This window comes from Phaenicophaeus curvirostris, chromosome 19, assembly GCF_032191515.1.
Source record: "Phaenicophaeus curvirostris isolate KB17595 chromosome 19, BPBGC_Pcur_1.0, whole genome shotgun sequence".
Lineage (NCBI taxonomy): Eukaryota > Metazoa > Chordata > Aves > Cuculiformes > Cuculidae > Phaenicophaeus > Phaenicophaeus curvirostris.
The window spans coordinates 7,312,896-7,333,115 of NC_091410.1; the positions used below are offsets into that span (position 1 = coordinate 7,312,896).

The following is a 20,220-nucleotide window of genomic DNA, read 5'->3' on the forward strand; positions in this document are numbered from 1 at the left end:
GAGAAGAGGAGGAGGAGAAGCCCCCTCCCCAAGGCCCGCTGGTGCCCGCGGGCGGTGTCAGCCCAAAGCAATCGATGCGTCGAGCGGAGCGCGGGCTCGGCTCAGCGGCGCTGGATGCGGCCAGGCGCGAGCAATCGCTGCCGGAGCGGCGGTGATGGCGGCGGGGCCGCGGCGGCGCCTGGTGCACCTGGACCTGAAGGGCGCGCCGCCCCGCGCCCCGTTCCTGGCCGAGGTACCGGGGGAAGGGCCCGGGCGCCGCGGCGGCGAGGCCCGGCCCGGCCCCAGCCGCTGTCCCGTCCCGCCCCGCAGGTGCTGCCGCTGCTGGGAGCGCTGGGCGCCACCGGGCTGCTGCTCGAGTACGAGGATGCCTTCCCCTACGCGGGGGCCCTGCGGGCGCTGCGGGCGCGGCCTGCGTACGGGTACCGGCCCCGGGGGAGAGGGGGGGAATGGGATGGGGGTGGGGATGGGAAAGGGAGGGGATGGGGATGGGAAAAGATAGGAGTGGGGATGAGAAAAGATGGGACAGGGGATGGCGATGGAAAAGGGAAGGGAGGGAAAAGGATTGGAATGGGAGAGGGGATGGAAAAGGATTGGGATGGGAAAGGTTGGGAGAGGGGATGGGAATGGGGATGGAAAAGGATTAGGATGGGAAAAGATGGGACAGGGGATGGCGATGGAAAAGGGAAGGGATGGAAAAGGATTGGGATGGGAGAGGATGGGAGAGGGGATGGGAATGGGGATGGAAAAGGATTAGGATGGAAGGGATGGGAGAGGGGATGGCGATGGAAAAGGATTGGGATGGGAATGGGGATGGAAAAGGATTGGGATGGGAAAGGATGGGAGAGGGGATGGGAATGGGGATGGAAAAGGATTGGGATGGGAAAGGATGGGAGAGGGGATGGGAATGGGGATGGAAAAGGATTGGGATGGGAGAGGATGGGAGAGGGGATGGGAATGGGGATGGAAAAGGATTGGGATGGGAGAGGATGGGAGAGGGGATGGGAATGGGGATGGAAAAGGATTAGGATGGAAGGGATGGGAGAGGGGATGGCGATGGAAAAGGATTGGGATGGGAGAGGGGATGGAAAAGGATTGGGATGGGAAAGGATGAGAGAGGGGATGGGAATGGGGATGGAAAAGGATTAGGATGGAGGGGATGGGAGAGGGGATGGCGATGGAAAAGGATTGGGATGGGAATGGGGATGGAAAAGGTTTGGGATGGGAAAACATGGGACATGGGATGGCGGTGGAAAAGGGAAGGGATGGAAAAGGATTGGAATGGGGATGGGAAAGGATGGGAGAGGGGATGGGAATGGGGATGGAAAAGGATTGGGATGGGAAAAGATGGGACAGGGGATGGCGATGGAAAATGATTGTGATAGGATAGAATGAGAGTGGGGATGGAAAAGGTTTGGGATGGGAAAAGATGAGGATGGGAAAGGAGGGGGGTGGATGTGGGGATGTCAATAGGCATGGGAATGGGGATGGGAGGGGATGGATGGGGATGGGAATGGATGTGGGGATGTTAATAGGCGTGGGAATGGGGGTGAGAAGGGATGGGGATGGGAAAGGGAAGGGATGGGCATGGGAAAAGATGGGGATGGGAAGAAATGGAGATGGGAAGGGATGGGGATAGGAAGAGATTGGAAAGAATGGGGATGAGAACAGATGGGGACGTCAGTAGTCATGGGATGGGAAGGGATGGGAATGCAAATGGGGATGGACATGGGGACAGGATGAGAAAGGTTGGAGATGGGAATGGACGTGGGAATGGGAATGGACATGGGGATGGGAAGGGATGGGGATGGGAATGGGAAGAAACAAGGACAGGGATGAGGATCAGGATGGAGATGGGCATGGGGTCACCCACCCTGACTGCCTGTGTCCCCACAGCCCCGCTGAGCTGCGTGCCCTGCTGAGCCAGGCCAGGGCACAGGGGCTGGAGGTGGTGCCACTGGTGCAGACCTTCGGGCACATGGAGGTGAGCAGTAGGGACTGGAGCTGGGCAGCTCTGCAGGGGGAAGACCCACTGTCACCTCCGTTATTCAGCTCCAGCTAGGCTCAGGCACTGGGCTGGCACCACACTGTTCCTACAACCTGTTTGGGGCTCAGTGGCCGGGGACTCCCGCAGCAGCCAAGTCCCTCCTGCCTGTGCCCCCCATGCAGGGTCCTGTACCCACACACACCCCCATCCCAGCTCCAGTAGGACACGTGATGATGCTAGTGGACACTGCTGTCCCCTCTGCACTGTGGGTGCTCCCCACGCTCTCCCTTTCTCTTGCAGTTTGTGCTCAAGCACAAGGAGTTCGCTCATCTCCGGGAGGTGAAGGAGTTCCCCAATGCTCTCAACCCGCACAAGGAGGAGTCACGGGCACTGGTCAAAGCCATGATTGACCAGGTCATGGCATTGCACGAAGACTTGAAGTGGTTTCACATCGGATGTGATGAGGTGGGACTTCTCTTGAGCCAGGAATTTTTTTTTGTGGGGAATGGTAAAGGCCAAGGCTTCTGTAATTTGGGGGTGCCCATGCCACGTTTGAGTAGGATTTCAGGGCAGAAAACACCAACTGAACCCAGTGTAGAAAAGTGGTTTCAACAATTAATTATTCCACTAGCACAAGATGTCATTTCTGTTGATCTGAGTTTTGAATACAGGTTCTTAAAGCTAACTCAGTGTTTGGGTTTAGGCCAAATGAATATTGAAAGTGAGATATCAAATGGAGGCATTGATTGAGAATTGTGTGAGTTTGGGTGTAAGATGTTGGCTCATCGTTCTGGCCAGCTTATTCAAAATAAGCCCTTTTGCAGTGGGAAGTGTTGGGGGTTTTATCTTGGTAGTTTGTCTCCTTGAGGAGGAGAACCTTAAGTTTCTTAGAACTGTCCCTGTCACATGCAGATCCCTGCACCTTTCCTGTGCTGGTATTAGCTTAGTGTTTTGTATCCTGTTGTGTGGGATCTAATGGTTAGGTAGGGACTAAGGTTAGGTACGGGCCTGCAGGGTTTTATAACACAAAATACTGTTTATGTAGAATAAATGTGTTTTAGATAAAACCTGCTGTAGAGTGGCCAAGAGTTTAAATGCATATCCAGCTCAAATCCACTCTCTGCGTGGGACTAAGTGTACTGGGGCCATTCTTGGACGTGGCCTCAAGTCACTTCTAGATCCATGTACAGACGATCTCCTTCACCAAGAAAGGAACCTTATGGCTTAATAGATTCAAACTCAGTAAATCTGATGAGAGCTACTTCCAAGGGCAAACTTTCCAAAGACAAATACAGCGTGCATTAATTATTCTTTATAAATGTTTTAGTTTCCATAGGAAAACTCCCTTACGTGATGCATTTAGTCCTGGCCACAGTCTCTTGCAGGCTGATAGAAATGCTTGAACACCAAGAGGTGCTTTTACCTATGTCCACTCCTGTCACGCTTGTGCAATAGGCTTTGAATACCGTCTGATTTCATGAGCTGCATCAAACTTGTTCCTCCTGTTCCTCTATGAGAAGTCAGGATTATAGAATTACAAAATGGTTTAGGGTGGAAGGGACCTCAAAGCCCATCCAGTTCCAACACCCTGCCATGGGCAGGGACACCTCCCACTGGGTCCGCTTGCTCAAAGTCTCATCCAACCTGGCCTTGAACACCTCCAGGGATGCAGCAGCCACAACTTCTCTGGACAACCTGTGCCAGGGCCTCCCCACCCTCAAAGGAAAACATTTCTTCCCAATATCTCATCTAAATCTGCCCTCTTTCAGCTTAATTATTGCTTGATGTTCAGGTCTACTACCTTGGCGAAGGAGAGGAGTCAAAGCAGTGGCTGCAGCAGCAAGGCAACACTCCAGAGAAGCTGTGCTTATCCCACATAAAAGCAGTTGCAAGCTGTCTGGTCTCATCTTACCCCACCGTGACGCCCATTGTGTGGGACGATATGCTCCGAGGGATGAGTGAGGAAACGCTGGCAGGTGTGCAGCCGAGGATGGAGCGGGTTGTGGTTTGAGGCATACAAAAGAAGTGTACACAGCCAGTTAAAACACATTAATTGGCAAATGAAAATAATGAAAAAAAACCTGAGAACAGTTGAGATATGATCCATTAGACTAGAGAGTGGAGGTACTTCATCCCAGCCAGGCTGACAATACACATGGGTGCTTCCACCATATGTGTAGAATTCTAGTAAGGAGCCATAGTTAATTCTAGTCACATAATAACATGTACCTTGTTCTCACTTTTAACTGTCTGTTTTCCGTTGCTTAGAAGAATTCTGTTCCTTTTAGAGTCTGGGGTCCCACAGCTTGTGCAGCCGATGATCTGGGACTACGCAGCAGACTTCGATGTGGAGAGCAAAGGTTTGTACTGCCAAGCTGCTTGGAAGCAAATTGCTCTTACTGGTTTGGTTAAGTAAAAGAGCCAAACCGAAATGGCATGATTAAAACATTCCTTAGCTGGACACCAAGAAGTTCTATTTTTGTTAAATTGCTTTTTATTGCTTTAGTATCATAAACACAGGCCTTGTTGATTTCACATAATAGTTGCTGTTCTTTGTTTTCTTTTTCTAGTTATGCTATTGTGTAGGCTTTGTGTTGTCTGCTGCTTAATTCTTTTCAACAAGGCTATGGAGTCAGCGAGGGGTTTTTCACAAGCGCTGTTCTTTAACTCTCCTTGCATTAAAACCTGTGGGAACAGAGAGCTCTGCATTGAACAACTCTGCAAAAAATGCTGCAAGGTTTCATACATCTGTAGAATTCAAAGGAAAAACTTCTAAAAGCTCCAGTCAGGCATCTGACATGCACACAAGTATTTCTTTGTTGAAAGAACCAGTTGTCAGAGGTTGCACATGCTCGTAACATGGTTCTTAGCACTGAGGCAATTCAGCAGTTCAAGGGAATGGAATATAATAACTGGGCACATGAAAATGGAAGGCCAGACAAGCACTGAAATAGGCTGCTCAGAGAGGGTGTCTCATCTCCCGTTCTTGCTGATGCTCTAACCTTCACAGACGTGGCTCAGCTGTGTTGTGCTGCACCAGGGTTCTGCTCATGGGAGCGTTACAGTCAAGGCTGAAAATGGAGTAAAACTCAGCAGGTAAGCATTCTTCTGTTTCTGATTTCAGTGCGTCTCATAGAGAAGTATCGTAGATGCGGTTTCTCCAAGGTGTGGTTTGCTAGTGCTTTTAAAGGCGCTACAGGAGCAAATCAGTCTCTGACACTTATTGGACACCACTTGAAAAACCATCTTCAGTGGCTGGAAGTGGCAAGGAATAGCCCTGCTGATGTCCTTGAAGGTATCGCACTGACCGGCTGGCAGAGGTAAGGAACATCTTTTTAAATGGTTTCAAGGATCACGTGGAAGAAAAATTCCACCCAAAAGCTCCCTAAGAGGTACGAGCAGGCTGGGGGCTTAGAAGGGAACTCTGCAACCCTGCAGTCCTTCCTGTTGGTCGCTGCTCGGCTTTGCCCAGCTGACTGCGAAGGATGGATTCGAGTTCCAGTCAACTGCTACAGCGCCGAGCAGCAGGAGCAATGGCTTTGGCAGCCACCAACGATAGCAGGTTGGATTTGAAGGCTTGAATGTATTTTGTGCCACCATGAACTGCCTGTAGACAGTGTAGTTAATGCATGATGTGCATCCGAGTGGCTGATGTGAATTCAAATAGAATGAAGAGAAGTAGTAAGAGACAAGAGTTTGTTAATGGAATGGAGGAGTAAAAGGGTTTCATGCAACAGTCAGGAGATCTAAGAGAATATGAGAGCTGAATTCCAGTTTCTAACCCCACTTTGGCTTGAGAATGTAATTTGATTTGTTTCTTTTTAGCAAAACAGGAATACTTAGCCTTTCAGAAACAGAAGGTCCCTTCTCTGAGACAGACACTGATGTTTCTAAAGCTCTTTGAATTGTAGTGATTGAAATATTAACAATACTCACGTGTTACCTAGGTTCTAACAGTAAAAAGTCTAGTTCATGAATGTTTTTCTATTTAGGTATGATCACTTCTCTGTGTTGTGTGAGCTTCTCCCCGTGGCGATGCCCTCCCTGGCTGTGTGTCTGCAGGCACTAAAGAACGGTACAGTGGTGGCTTTATTCTCTCAGCTAATGCCTGTTTGTAACCATTTCTGATCGTGGGCTGAGTTATGGACAGTAAATTACACATATTTCATGGTTGCGATATAGGATCATGCTCTTCCCACTCCCCAAGCTTTTTTCCTTGTTTTGTTTCCATTTTACCTTTTAAAAAATCTACACCCAAGCAGAACTGCTAAGCCAGTGCTGAGTGCTCCAGAAAAAGCCTCTTTATGAACATTTTGGTTACTCGGGCTCATTTTACTTATTTCCACTGTCTTCTGCCAGGTGGCTATTCTGAAAAGGTTAAAGAAAATGTGGAAAAGCTCCTGGGAATGTCCAACCTGGAAACAGAAACTTTCATGAGGTACAATTCCAGCTGTGAGATTCAGATGCTTCTCATTGCATGGTAAGTTCAGAAACTAACGGATGCTTTTTGGGCAGCACGAGTCTGGGGACATTTCCTGGGAGCAACATCCTTGCCCTTGTGACACAAGTTAGTTTCTACCTCAAGTCATCAGTGGATGAGCTGCTGGAAAGGAACAGGTAATAGGGCTTCTGCTGATTCTCTGGCTGTCTGCAGGCATGCAGGAGCTGCCTCATCTCAAAACAGTGATTTAAACATCAAGCTCCATACTTCAGGCATCACATCCCCATATACTGACACTTCAGGAGAACTTACTTCCATTTTGCATCTAAATATTATTTCAGCAGGATTTCCTAAATGCTGCGTGCTGCCTTATTTCAAGAATCAAAGTCTTTCCTGAATTAAATCTTCCTGTTATTTAAAGTAAAAATGAATTTTTTTCAATGGTACGGTTACCAAATAAGGAGCTTGAAATAAACTCAGATTGCAACAGATCATCAGTTATTCTCATCTGCCAGGAACAGTCTTTTCCAAGCTAGTTTCAGAGATAGGTAGACTTAAATTTACTTACAGCTTAAGCATTATCTCTGTGTAGGAGAAGTTCAGGTAAAGCCCTCTCAGCTTCCCGTTGGGTTCCTAACACGTATGGCACTGCCAGTTCAAAACCTGCTCTATGAATGTTCATTTTCAGATACGTCACTGGCTGGTTCAGCCCCTACCACAGGAAAAGGAAGATTATTCATCCTATAATAATGCATCACTTCCAGCCAGATGCAGTAAGGTAACACTGCCTATTTTGTGTTATAGGGGAAATAAAGTCTGTGGTATTTGGGGCATTCAGGTGACTCAAGTTTTGAGTCCTTCCTTCTTTCTGTAATTATTTCACAAGTATCAGTGGGACTCAAACAATATGAAGCAGTCATAGAATCATGGAATAGTTGGGTTGGAAGGGACCTTAAAGATCATTGAGTTCCAACCCCCCTGCACTGGGCAGGGCCACGTCCCACTAGATCAGGCTGCCCAAGGCCCCATCCAACCATAGTATGGTTTTAAACAGAAGAGCGTGTTTATCTTTGCCTTCCGTGGAACAAATTCTTTGACTAAAAGTACAAAATTGGCCTCTAGCAAACTGCACCCTTGTGCACCCCTTTCCCCTGCTCCATCACTGTGTGCTTTTCAAAACTACTTTTAGAGTTGAGGTAGATTCCTGCTAAATGGCCAAGTTATACTTTTGGGGCTTTTTTTTCTGTTATAAGGTGAATATCCAACAGCCTCCACGCTTCCTGATAAAAGCTAGAATTGAATTCCCAGCGAGTCTCGCAGCGGGTTTCAGTTACACTCGCAATGAGTATAGTGGTTTCTCGGGCTCACATTTCTGTACTTTAAAAAAGTCGTTGCATAAGAAAAGTGCCAAGATTACTGGTACTGAAACACAAACAGCATCAACCTCTTCCCATCTGCACAAAATCAAGTCCTTTGAGCTCTTGTAATAGATGCTGCTTTTCCTGTAAAGTCATTTTAAGGACAGTGCTCCCTTCCAAGGGCTCAGGAAGCTGGCCCAGAGGAGAGCTCAGCTGCAAATGTGATTGTTTCTTCCTTCTGGTTTCTCCTCAGCCTTCTCTCCAAGTGGAATGCTGTGGTGCAAGACCTGCAAGCAGCCATGGAGCAAGTTTTCCACGAGTGTACTGTAGAGGAGTGGATGGAGGAGAACGTCCACCCCAGCCTGCAGAAGCTGCAGCAAGTGGTGGATGATTTAGATGAAGCAATAAAAGCACAAAATTAGGGGCATTTCAATTAGTCTGTCTTATTCTGTGGGAAAACATGGTTTGTGGAAATCTGCAGCTGGTCACATGGCGAGAGCTTGTGATGTTACAGCTGGAGCAAGAGCTGTGATTAAACAAAAGTGACCTGAAGACATAAGGAAATTGTTTAGTGTAATAGGCTTCAACTCTCTTTTAACTTTGCTGTCTTAACACGTTGCTGAGCCTTAAATCACCTGCCCTGTAAGTCAGGTTTGCTCCCCTTAAGTAACAGAACAGAACACAGGAGTGAGTCAGAACTTGGCTGTATTACAAGGCAGGAGAAAATCCCAGTTTCTTCCACATTCAGTATGTGTAGTAACAGATTTCTGTGCACAACAGTGACCTGGGAAAGTTCCGCAGGTCCTGCTCTAGTTAGTAGCAAACGCATCCTTCCTTAGCAATTCCCATAAAAAGGATTCAGAGTAGTTTAAATGTGCCTCAGGTCCTCCTGCTCTGTGCTGGGACTCTGCCAGCTGCATGCAGGGCTGTGTCCTGCCCTTCCGTCACAAGTCCTTTCCCAGCCCAGAGCAGCTGCTTTGTTCCAGATTTTGCACTGGACTTTACCCGTCTTTAAAATACATTAGCACATGGATCTTAAAGCTTTGATTGAGAGCAGGAAATGAACACCCAGCTGTTTGCAGCAGCCCCAGCGAGGTGCTGCTGTCAACACTCACTAGGTCACAGCAGGTGTGTGAAAGACCAGGAGGGAGCTGCAGGGAAGTGGCTGCTGTCGGGCATTAAGGCTGAGTATTTGGGCTTCCTCTGCTCTGTCTGCCCCACTATTCACTCCATCAGCAGGTCTGTGCCAAGTGGTAACAGAGATTGCCATCACTATTTTAATATATTTTAATTAAAACCAATAAAAAAAAACCACTACAGTGACACAGAACAAGTTGTCCAAGTTGATTTTATCTTTTTTTTTTCTTAAAAGACAGTATAGAAGCCCTTGCAGAAATTCTACTTCCAATTTTGAAGTAGAAAGGCAATTTATAAACATTTTCCAGAAGTGTTTCTGCCTCTCAGCAATCTCCCGCAGCATCACACCTAGAGCTCTTTGCTATGTACGCCAGCGTAGCTTTTGATATCTGTAACTTCACAAATCCAGCATGAAGAGTCAGATCTCAGCCACGTGGTATAAACATTTAGGTTTTCTTCAAGACTTGCGCAATTGATCCGTTACTGGAATACCTCATTTTGTGAGCAATCGGAATATTAGATTATAGCTTAGGTGACATTAACTCTCTCCGTACAACATGTGGTCATGCTTTTGTTCAGGATGACAGCCGAGGCTGGGATCCCATCAAGCCAACTCCAAACGTGCCACTCGAGTTGTGGCTGAAGCACCTGCCAGGTGGCAGTGGGGCTGTATCCAGCTTCAGATCTAGCCTGGTTCTCAAATCACTTGTAAATCAAGCTGCTCTGTCCAGTCTCAAGTTCTGGATAGCCCAAGAGGCAAAATCTTCAACAAATCCATCTCCTGCGATAGTCTTCCAGGAGTATCTGCTTGCCTAAGCAAAACCAGTTTCTCACATCATTCCTTTTTAGTACAAGTCCCTTTACATCAGGCACACACAAGGTTACGCTCTACTGCATCTTTTATACACAAGGCCCAAGAGAAATGAGGATAACTACACAAAAAAAGCCCTCAGCAAAACAGTGCAAAGCAGCAAGAGACAAGGATCAGGGAGAAGACTAGTGGGAAGAGGGAAGACCAGGCTCTGTCCTGACTTAAGACCTGCTGCTTTACACAGTTCCTTCAAGCACCATCACATCAAAGACATTGCCATAACCAAATCCATGTTAACAGCAATCTGCAAGTTAACTTCCCATACACAGTTACTGTAAAATGTGAAAAAGTGGATATGTCTTCCCAGTACAAAAGGCAAAGTTTCTGAATACAGGAAGCTCAAAACCTGGATCAAGAGAAATGCACATCAGTCTGCAACAGACATTGAGGTACAGCCACGCTGCAACACCTGTGCCGTAGGTGAGTACAATAAGCTCCCGGCTGTACCTGACACACAGCCTGCAGGCAGAACCCACAGCACCTGGAGAACTCAGTTCCCTTCCCATCAGCTCTGCCAATGGAGCTCGGGTTCCCATTTGAAACTGTTGTGTGGCAACAGAGCTGCGAGATGCAAACCGGACACGATACCAGAGCAGATCACACCAACTGAAAGAGTCCAATTACTACACGTTGCAGTGCAAGGCACCAGTTCTCTCTTTTTCCCCTGTCATCACCAGGATGCCAAGGGGCAAGGAGGGGCTCTACGCAATATCTTTAAAGATGTGATTATTGGACATCAACTCAAAATGGTTAAACTCGATGATCCGGTGGGTCTCTGCCAACCTGGTGATTCTATGATTCTATGAAAACGCAATTTACTCCACAAGACATATTTCAAGCTATGACATGTCTTGCTATAGATTATTCCCCTTTCTAGAGATCGATTTTCCTTATGCAGTTTCAGTCTTTGTGTAACAATACTGCATAGTCTATGGGTACCTACATCACTTACATCAGGAATGTACAGTGAAGCACCACAGATGCAGCAGCAGGGCACACGATGCAGTGCAGGGTCAGATCAACAGACGTACCTTTCTACAGCTGATTTTTAACTGGAAAACTACAGCATGGTTTGTATCTTCCAGGGAATGTTAGCTCTCATGGAAACACAAGAGAAACCCGGAACAGCCACGAAGGAATGTAGGCGCTTTTGCCTGGTTCATCCATGGTCAAATCTGTGGGCTAAGAATATCAAATACAATGTACATGCACACCACACAGTTCCTCTGGATGTCCTCGCCACAGAGCAGCTGTTACCTGCAAGCTGAGCCCCTGTGCTTACATCACATCATTAAACACTCCAGGTTTTTTTCAGTATTCCTTACTGGAAGTCCTGAGAACACTTGATGTTCTCATTTTACACAGGGAGAAAGGGTTAAGAGTTTTCCCAGTTCCCAATCTCATCCTCCAGTCTCCAAAATAAGCATCACAGAGGGTACGGATCAGAGTGGATTTAAATGACGATGTAGCCAAAGTACTCCATCTGCACTATTTTTTAAGTTGGTTTGGCCATGATTCTTAGCTTACGGCTCTGCTTCAGAATAAAGGCCAAATTTAGCTCATTTCCTGCAACCTAACTTTTCACCTTCATATGCAGCAGCTTCCTAGTTCCAGCGATGTGGAGCAGCAACGAAAAGCTGCGTGATTGGCCCACCAAACCAGAGAACTGCACAAGGATGTCTGTTGGCAGAGGTCCACTTTGATACCTGAGGTGATTACAAGTTTCTTGTCTTGTTCAACAGTAACAGAGCCACTTCTGAGCTGCAGCCAAGCTGCACCAGCAGCTCTCTTGCTGTCAGGATTTCATCACCCTCTCAAACCGACAGTCGGAGCATCTTTCTCACAGTTCACACTGAGCCTGAACAGCTGGAAGTGAAATCTTGGTACAACCTGTTTTTTCGTCACGAGGGCGTGCGCGTCGTTTCAGATAGAGCTGGAATGCACAACAGGACACGGCTTCTTCTGAAATCTTGTCAGAGCTTTCTCTTCTGCAGAGGTGGACACTTTAAAAGAAGAATGCAGGTTCTTTTAAGTCCTGAAGGAACTGCAGCCAGAAGATGACTGGTGCTGGCCAAACATGAAAGCAGCCCACACAGTTACCTTGTCCCCCATTCGGATCTGCTAGAAATAACTGTAAGTATTTCCTAGTTCAGGCCTTACAGCCATACAATTCCTAAGAAAGCCATGAACAAGCAGTTTTAGCATGTTGAAGAAACTTCCAGCTCTTTACAGCTTTTTTTCTTGTACTGAAGTGTCAATATAGGCATGGTGAAGTTTTAGTTCTAGACAATGTGCTAACAGAGGTAGCTTTTACTTCAAAAAAATATCACAGAAAATTCATATTTGAACTATTTGTGAAACCATTGGTCAGAACAGACGACACTATACACACACACACACAGAGTATGACACGGGTGCAAGTCAAACATGGGATCTAATCCCAGCTACCTGAAAAAAAAAATTAAGTTATTATTTAGCACTTGGGCATGATTTCAAGTGAGGAATTCCTAAACAAAACCAGGCTGCCATGCTGTTTGAAATCAGTCTTCTCCCTACCTAAAGTTACAGGTGTGCTTTTCTTCCTAAGTACACAGTTAAAACAGTAAATGTTGAGGTATAGAAAAAGGTTATTCTGTCTTCTCTGCACAGAGGTTAGAACAGGATTAAACTAGAACATCCCAAAGACACTCAATCATCATCAACATGATCACTTTTTGTTTGCAGCTCCTTGATAAGTCCAAGAGAAGTAAGGCAGTGGAACAAGTTGGTCAGCCTGAGGTTTCTGATTCCAGGGCAGTCACTCCAACTCTAATTTTGACTGGTTATCTGTAGGCAAGTCAGTTGTGGAGCAGATAAAAGTGCCACTAACCTGTATCACCTAATTGCATATCTTAAGCTGCTTAAAACCAGTTTAGCAGTATATTCAGTCATTTCTAACATTTCAGGAAAAACTTCAAAGCATCAGGTTATGAGTTACAAACTGAGCTCTTCAACGTTTCATATACTGTTCCTGCAGCAGATGTTTGCAGTAGGTGGAAGTTTACATCTGTATCTCCACCCCATCAATGGGAAAGTGATGAAAAATTTCAAAACAATTTGTTCACAGATAACTATTCCTACAGAAGTTTGATGAGCTGACAAAGTTCAAAAGCCAGCAATGTCCACATGCAGTAAATAAGTTGAAGGAGCAAATAAACCAGAGTTGGCTTTGGACTCTACAATGCAATACTGCGAGCATGGATCCTGAAGCAGTTTGGCTTAAAAAGGTGCCCTGTGACAGACTCCTCACACATGTAGAGAAATCCCCAGGACAAAACCAAGGGATTTCTTTTCCTGAAGAACAATCAGTGTATTTTCCAGATGTTTGAAGCCTCTGCTTTATTCAGATAATAATGACTATTCATATTTATCCAGTGGTTCATCTGCATCGCTAGCCTCTGTTTCACTGCTCTGAGAGAGATCTTGTTGGGTCTCTACTCTATCCAGTTCCAGAAAACTAGTAATGAGTCTGGCAATTGCTTCCACATCACTGCGAAAAAGAAAAAACAATGTAAGAGTCAGTGGAACTGCGGTATCGACAAGACAAGAACAGGCATGCTAATTCCTGAGAATGAATTCCTGAAGGGACAGTCAATACACAGCACAGAGTGTGCCCAACAGCATCCCACTCGTGAAGGTGTTTAAGCTAAACCATTACTTCCACAACAGAACAAATCAATCCCTTTCCCACAGTTCCTGCTGCAAGATTCCTTATTATTGATGCTTAAAATAAATCTCATTAACTGATAAACACACTGCACATTTGCAAACAAGCATTAATCTCATCTGCCATGGCACAGCTGAGCCAATGAAGGAAGAAAAGGTGTGCAGCCTTAAAAGGATCTTAGATATCTAAATATGATCAGTCCTATGATGGGAGACTGTGTTAGCCAAATGTCGGCGACCGAAAGCATTAACAGCTTCAAAGAAGGTAAACTGAGTAACACAAGATCGTATCAGCAAGTATGAAAATGCAGCTGAGTCTCAACAGCTGACAACTAGTGACCCGTGAGATTTTATTGCCCACCTTACACGTTCCCATTACCCAAAGCCCCCACCGCACCTTCTACAGCCCAGCACTGCGCTCTGAGTCAGCGGGTGGGAAAATCCAGTGACAAATCGTAGCACAACCACGTAACCCTTCCCAAAATATCGCACAGTCTCCTCTTCCACGTTTACATCTCGGATCTCATTCAGCAGAGCCACTACTGTAAACAGAGGTGGAAAGCAAAGCAGTTTGTTAGCATTACAGTAAAGGTTCCACACACGACTGGTCTCTTGCTGACTGGTCTCTTGCTGACTGGGACTCTCTGCTTTCCAGTACCATTACTGATCCCACACAACTGCAGCAGTCCTGCAACAGCAAACAACTGCTGAGCTTTTCAGGCAAAACAAAGACTAGGATACAGCCTCCCTCCTGGGAACTGGGGTCCATTAAGTTTTAACTTACATTTCCCGCTTACTTTAATTACTCTGTACTGAAAAATACTTATCAGATGTCAAGTTTACTGAGATGGAACAAATACAGAAAGATTTAACTGTTCAGAGCATCTGCTGCTCTCTGCATCCCCACATGACCAGTACTTGAAATGGGTATTACCAAATAACCTCTCAGGAAGGGATATGATATGCTCAGCTCCCCAACATATAAACATACCCTACAGAAAAGCTCAGAAACATTAGTCAACCTTCTCCCTACATCTCTTATCTTCCATCTCCAAAATGAACTGTTAAAAAAAAGCCAATTAAACTTAAGAACATTACAAATTTTGCCAGTATTCCAAGCGTATTGAGAGTCGGTTTAATTTAGACTAGCAAGTACAATAAAAATATCTTGACATCAAAGAGATTCGTAGTGTGTGACAGAGCTCCTGCCCCACAGTGACTCAATGGAGTCACAGACTGTGCTTCAATTTCAATTACTCTAACAAAAGAAATGAGATCCTGCATTAAGCCAAGTCTACTGAAAACACTTAAAAGAGCCTATGATGTATCTGCAAGATGTAACATGCCTGCTTCTATATGATATCTGGAGATCTGTCTGCTACCAGAAGCAGATCAGATTAGGGAAATCTCAACTCCTGGATCCAAAACATAAGTTTCTCCACCAGCCCCACCTGCAAAGCAGGCCAGCCAAAGGAAACACAAACTTGCACATCACCGTCCCAAAGGAATGTCTAGGACTATTACAGAAAGCAACAAGCAAGCCTAGTTACCTTGGATTAAAATAACTAACAAGGCGCATTCAGCACCCTAACCTGAAGAGGCATTTGTGTCCCAAGAGGCAGGTTATTACATCTCCTGCCTGGGGATAAAACAAATCTGGAAGCAGATGTGACCAATTTGAGTACACAACTCCAGGGACTTTGATTAAATGGGCTTGCATGCAGTTCTCCTTTCTGCCCACCGGATTTCCCACCACAGATACTTTCTCACCCTGTTCATTGCCTCCTTTGGAGAAGGTCAGCATTTTCTTGTAAAGATTGAATGTTTTTAAGCAGACTGTTCCCTTGTTCTTGTCAAACACAGCTTCCTGTAAAAGGGAAAAAGAGAAATCAAGATTTCCTTAAAAACACCATCAGTAGCTAACCTTCAACGTAAAATAAAAATAGTTATATGGAAAAATAATCCTGGTAACACAGAAAAACACATAGCTATTTCAGAGACATCCCTCTATTATTAGACAGTGAATATCCCAATCTTGCTTCCAGCTTTAACTGAGACTTCAACACACTCTAGAAGGGTCTTAAAGCTGGTTTCACTGCCCCTCTTGCCACATTCTTTATGTAATAAATACATTGCCTGGAATGAAATTTGAATATCAACCTGAAGCTCCTGTAATTCTCCCTTTTGATGCATGCCTTTACCCTCAGTATAACTGTGCAGCACACATCAGTTCTAGTTATACTCTTGGCTAGCAGTCATCAACTCCACCAGAACTGAAACCCTGCACTACACGGGCCAGGCTTACAATGGATTTAAAACACCCCAGACAGTCCATGATAAGAGGATGTTTCCTATGCGTGGGCTGTTTTCACCAACAACAGCACAGGTTAATGAAGTGACCAGCCTATATAGCAGTTTACTATTCTCAGTCCAACTCCCAACAAATCAACATCCACACGGTTACAAACCAGCTTACAAACCCCACTTTTCCCCGTGGAAAACAGCCTGAAAGGTTCGAGCTACTCTATTTAATGGTTGTTCTGTCATTGGCTGGCACAGCGAGTATGAAATCATCGTGCAGCAGCTGAACATGCTATTCTTTCTCCCTCTTTTACATAAAAGGAAGAAAAGGCCACAAAACAGCTTGGGGTAAATCTCCCCTTTAAAACATTGTTATCTTTAGCTTCACATTTTCATGCTTGTGTAGTGAAAGAATTACTGCCCTAATTCCAGTCCGAGTACAGCAGCCCCAAGGGGCTTCCTCAAACCCAAGAGCCTAACTTGGCTGTTCAGACTGAGCAAGTGCATGTGCTGCTAGAATCCACATCTGCCAACTGCTGCTCAATTAGCATGACCTCACTTCCCAAGTTCAGCATCTTACCTCCCACTGCTCCAGATTCTGTGCTGCCACAAAGAAACACCCAGCCACGTAGAAGAGCTTCCATGCCAGGCTGTCTGAACACAAAAAACACAAATTTAGGGGTTTGGTTTTTTTTCACCTTCTCTGGTATTCAGTTAGTTTTAAAAGCAACAAGCTCCCTTGAAAGGCAACAAAAGGAAATAAGGTTTCTCCAATGCAACAATCTAGCCTTTAATTGTAATGTTAACTATTTTACAGCCCTCTCCCAGGATAAAAATAGAGAAACTTCCCATATTTTTCAAAGACTCCATCTACACTGGGCTCCAAACCACATAGAACTATAAGCACATTTATTATCGCCAAGGCTGTAACAGCACTACACCCCCTTTTCTTCCCTATAAGCAAAGGCATCTAAAAGAAATCCACAAAACTCTCAGCCACCAAATAGTTGTGCTGCAGAGGACAGGGTAAGGGACAATGGAAATTCACTGAAGCAAATAAGTTTCTTCAGAAAAGGCAGCCTCTTGACAAACAAACATTTGCATTTTACATCCTGGAAACGTTTACATACAGCAGCCTAAGCAATTTGCTTACTCAGACTTTTACTGACAGCAGAGTAGAGCTGCACTTGGTAGCATTTCAGAAAGCTCCGTTGCTGTGTCTTAAGAGAAAAAAGGCTGATAAAACTGGTGTCTCAAGCATATTTCACTGGAACTCGCTCTCAACATAAAAATATTGATTACATTGGTAGTATATTCATAGAACCACAGAATTTTTGAGGTTGGAAAAGACCTCTAAGATGATCAATTCCTACCATCAAATATTAAGTTCTAAAATCTGATGTTAATAGGATGCAGCAAGAGAATTACAGGACAAGCTTGTGGGATAAATGCCATCGACGGAAGGATACCTGCCATTTGGTACCTTTTGCTCTATTGCAGGGGCGATGGGAAGCAGCAGTAGCTGTCAGTTCTCCAAAGATGGTTTTATGAGTAATCTCTGCCAGTGATGATTTAACAGTTTCCAGAGAAACAAAGCACTTCCATCAAAGGCAAAGTAATAATTTCATTGTGGTGGCAAACAATCATTCTATGCCTTCCCAGGAGAGCTGTGAGGACCAGCTAATCAGATTTACAAAACACACCAAAAGTACAAAATGCCACAGAGCACTAAATATCATTATTAAAAATACCCTTGCAAATGGAAAGGGAAGCCAAGTAAGAAACGGAGCATTAAAGCACGGTAAGTCATACACAGGCACCAATTATTATTGGATTTGAATATCCACACCATGAAGGTACCCACACTCACACTGCCCTCGTAAGGCCAGACAGAGCTGCAGAAAGGAGTCAGCATGAAAACCAGATCAGAAGAAAATAAACCATTCTTCAAAAAAAAAAAAAAATGATAGGCCGTTACCTGCACTATAATAAGCAGCAGCCAAACCTACGGAGGCTATTCCTAGGAGAAAAAGGGAGAAAATTAGGACAAACAAGCAGCACAAACCATTCCCAGGTGAAAAACAGCAGAACATTCACAAGATCATCACTTTTAAAAAGGGACAAATGTGATTGCAATGTTGATCACTATAAGAATCGGTTCTTTTTCTCTGAACTTGGTATAAACCACCCCTTTTCTGCAAAGGCACGAAAGTGCTTATGGCTGAGATCAGAAACAAGAGATTGTTGCAGAATGGGGGATGGATCTCCAGAGGGACTCCCCATCTAAACATTACACCACGCGTCCCCAAGCGCAGCACAGCTTGGAGCGTGCTAACACAAACACTACAAGAGTTACTTTTCCCTCCAAGTGGTCTGTGGAGCCAAAAGAAAACTCCTGCAACAAAGCTGTGTCAGAAGCTGCCAGCTCCTTTCTCCTGTTGAGAAGGAAGCAGTGGAAAAGTGCCTCTTGCCCCAGAACAGTGCTGCAACTGCAGAAGATCCCATCTCGGCGAGTTTGACAAAACAACACTGCTGAAAGCAAAGAAAATGCTGTAGTGTTACTGCAATGGGATCTACTCAGCTGGGAAACAGGATATGCCACATTTTCTCCACCAGCTCTCTCAGTGTGGTCCTAAGAAGTACCACTTCAGGTTTTTTTTCCTGCATATTCAGTTGGGTTTGCAAACAGATACTTTCCAGAATATCCTGTATGACTTCCTATTTCACACACCAGAGCCGTTAAGAGCTCACTGTCAACCACATGCCAGATCTAACCCCCACATCACTCCGCTGCAGGTTTTTCCATTTCTGAAAACCCAGGTTTTCAATGTCAGTATGCACCTCCATCAGAAGCTTCAAATGGCATATAATAAACTTCCTTTTCTTGGTCTTTTAGGAATCCCTTAACATTCTGTCCCTGAGCCTATGAGGTTCTGCAGATGACAGACTGAAAAATCATCAGTCTGACAGTGACATTATCACACTGGGCAGTAGACTTCAGGCTAATTTAGTGGCCATGCTAAATGGAGAAGTTCAAAGCATGATGATTCCTCTCCTTGAAAGAGAAATCTGGAAGACAGGCATCACTCCTTAGAGGCTCTTTCAGGAATTCATTCTATGAGCTCCTTTCCATAAAGCCAGCTCTGAAATAAGCCAAGTGTTGTGCTCTTACCAACACAGAGAGACCAAGATCGGATGCCAGGTGACCTCTTCAGATGAAGGTGGGAACTCGTGCGATTTTCCACCAGCATGTACATCTTCAGGAGAAGCTCCCAACAGCCCAGTCTGACTCATGAAACCTCACTGGACACAGAAAAGATAAGTAAGAATTTCACATCATTGCTGATTCCAACACTCTTCCTTCCTGGCATTTGTCAGGACTTATTAAGTGATAATCCAGACTATAAAAGCTGTCCAGGGTAAGAACAAGTCCCTTCCTCATAGGAGAACAATTATGCACACTTAAAAAACTGCACGGAAAAACTGCCATGTGGAGACTTGCACAACAACAACAGGAACGCAAACTCTTCAAACAACTTCTCATTTTGGGGGAAAAAGTCTCTTCCTTTCTGTTACAACCAGATTCCAGAAGAAAATGTCATAAACAAGAACCTAGAACGATGCTGTTGCTAATTCACGCAGCACTTTCCACACAAAGAGAACAGCAAGGGCAGTGAGAAGTTCTTTGACAGCGTTTCTCCAGCTGACTGCAAACATCAGCACAAGTGCAAAGACGGGATTTGCATGAGACATGAGAGGTGCATGAGGATCTAACTGATCTGTTCAGGATTGTCCCTAGAGACCAGACAGGCTCCTTGCCTCTTCTATTGGACAAACGGCTTCTCTTGCACAAACCGGGAGAGATGCTTTCTATTATTATGAAGACCAGAAAAAGGAAATGAAAAAATGTGCTAGTGTGTCATCGTGTTAGCAATGTGTGCATTAGCCTTCATCTCTGTGTTACAACCTCCACCCCACTTAAGATAGGAGGGTTGAGCAGACTTCCCCAAAGGGATCTCTTAAAAGGGTATTTATGTTTCCAATGGCTGTGATGAAGCATTCTGGGAATTGTACAAGCATTAAAACAGCTAATTTGCTGTTGAAGACAATGAACATCGACTCCTTCTAATGACTTGGTTCTTTAATCATTAAATAGCTGACTCTACTCCCACAGAACCAGCCCCTAAGCTGCTGTCAGCTGCCCATGGTCACAGGTTTCCCAAAGAATGCCAATATTCAACAGGTTTTAGAATAACCAGGAAAAAAAACTCAGAGAGGAGGCCCGAGTGCAGCCAGGTTCTCACAGAAGACAAAGAAAGCAAGTATGCAATTTTTAGTCCTTTAGGCATCTTGCTGTTCTCAGACACTACACAACAGCCCTGTAATTCTGCACCAACTGGCTGGTTTAGATACCAGAAAAAAA

General features: G+C 45.1%; 2 protein-coding genes across 3 annotated transcripts; one reads left to right on the top strand and one right to left on the bottom strand.

Moving 5' to 3' along the window:
- Window positions 1-72: 72 nt before the first annotated feature.
- Window positions 73-8,347, top strand: HEXD (hexosaminidase D). 2 transcript variants are annotated; one of them, XM_069872499.1, is made up of 12 exons: window positions 118-232; window positions 310-419; window positions 1,894-1,981; window positions 2,285-2,449; window positions 3,777-3,960; window positions 4,273-4,344; window positions 5,109-5,304; window positions 5,977-6,059; window positions 6,344-6,422; window positions 6,500-6,601; window positions 7,114-7,203; window positions 8,037-8,347. In XM_069872499.1, the coding sequence occupies exons 1-12, from the start codon at window positions 155-157 to the stop codon at window positions 8,203-8,205; spliced, it is 1,416 nt and encodes a 471-aa protein (XP_069728600.1). In that variant the 5' UTR covers window positions 118-154; the 3' UTR covers window positions 8,206-8,347. The 2 variants fall into 2 exon arrangements, with proteins under 2 accessions (XP_069728601.1, XP_069728600.1); XM_069872500.1 differs by lacking the exons at window positions 6,500-6,601; window positions 8,037-8,347 and having other exon boundaries at window positions 73-419; window positions 6,344-6,464; window positions 7,114-7,195.
- A 1,426-nt stretch (window positions 8,348-9,773) lies between these two features.
- CYBC1 (cytochrome b-245 chaperone 1) lies at window positions 9,774-19,106 on the bottom strand. The gene is made up of 6 exons (XM_069872487.1): window positions 18,970-19,106; window positions 17,776-17,817; window positions 16,378-16,451; window positions 15,267-15,363; window positions 13,894-14,038; window positions 9,774-13,320 (listed from the first exon to the last, which is right to left on the bottom strand). Exons 1-6 carry the CDS (start codon window positions 19,052-19,054, stop codon window positions 13,188-13,190), a joined length of 576 nt encoding a protein of 191 aa, XP_069728588.1. The 5' UTR covers window positions 19,055-19,106; the 3' UTR covers window positions 9,774-13,187.
- Window positions 19,107-20,220: the final 1,114 nt, after the last annotated feature.

Bases quoted from the DNA above. Each gene is read 5' to 3' on its own strand.
- CYBC1 (XM_069872487.1), bottom strand. From the start codon at position 19,054: ATGTACATGCTGGTGGAAAATCGCACGAGTTCCCACCTTCATCTGAAG. The intron at 15,364-16,377 runs GTAAGATGCTGA...TCCCTTTTACAG, and splicing joins AGAATCTGGAGCAGTGGGAG to GAAGCTGTGTTTGACAAGAA. The intron at 13,321-13,893 runs GTGCGGTGGGGG...TCTTTTTCGCAG, and splicing joins GCAGTGCTGGGCTGTAGAAG to TGATGTGGAAGCAATTGCCA.
- HEXD (XM_069872499.1), top strand. From the start codon at position 155: ATGGCGGCGGGGCCGCGGCGGCGCCTGGTGCACCTGGACCTGAAGGGC. The intron at 2,450-3,776 runs GTGGGACTTCTC...CTTGATGTTCAG, and splicing joins TTCACATCGGATGTGATGAG to GTCTACTACCTTGGCGAAGG. The intron at 3,961-4,272 runs GTGTGCAGCCGA...TGTTCCTTTTAG, and splicing joins GAGTGAGGAAACGCTGGCAG to AGTCTGGGGTCCCACAGCTT.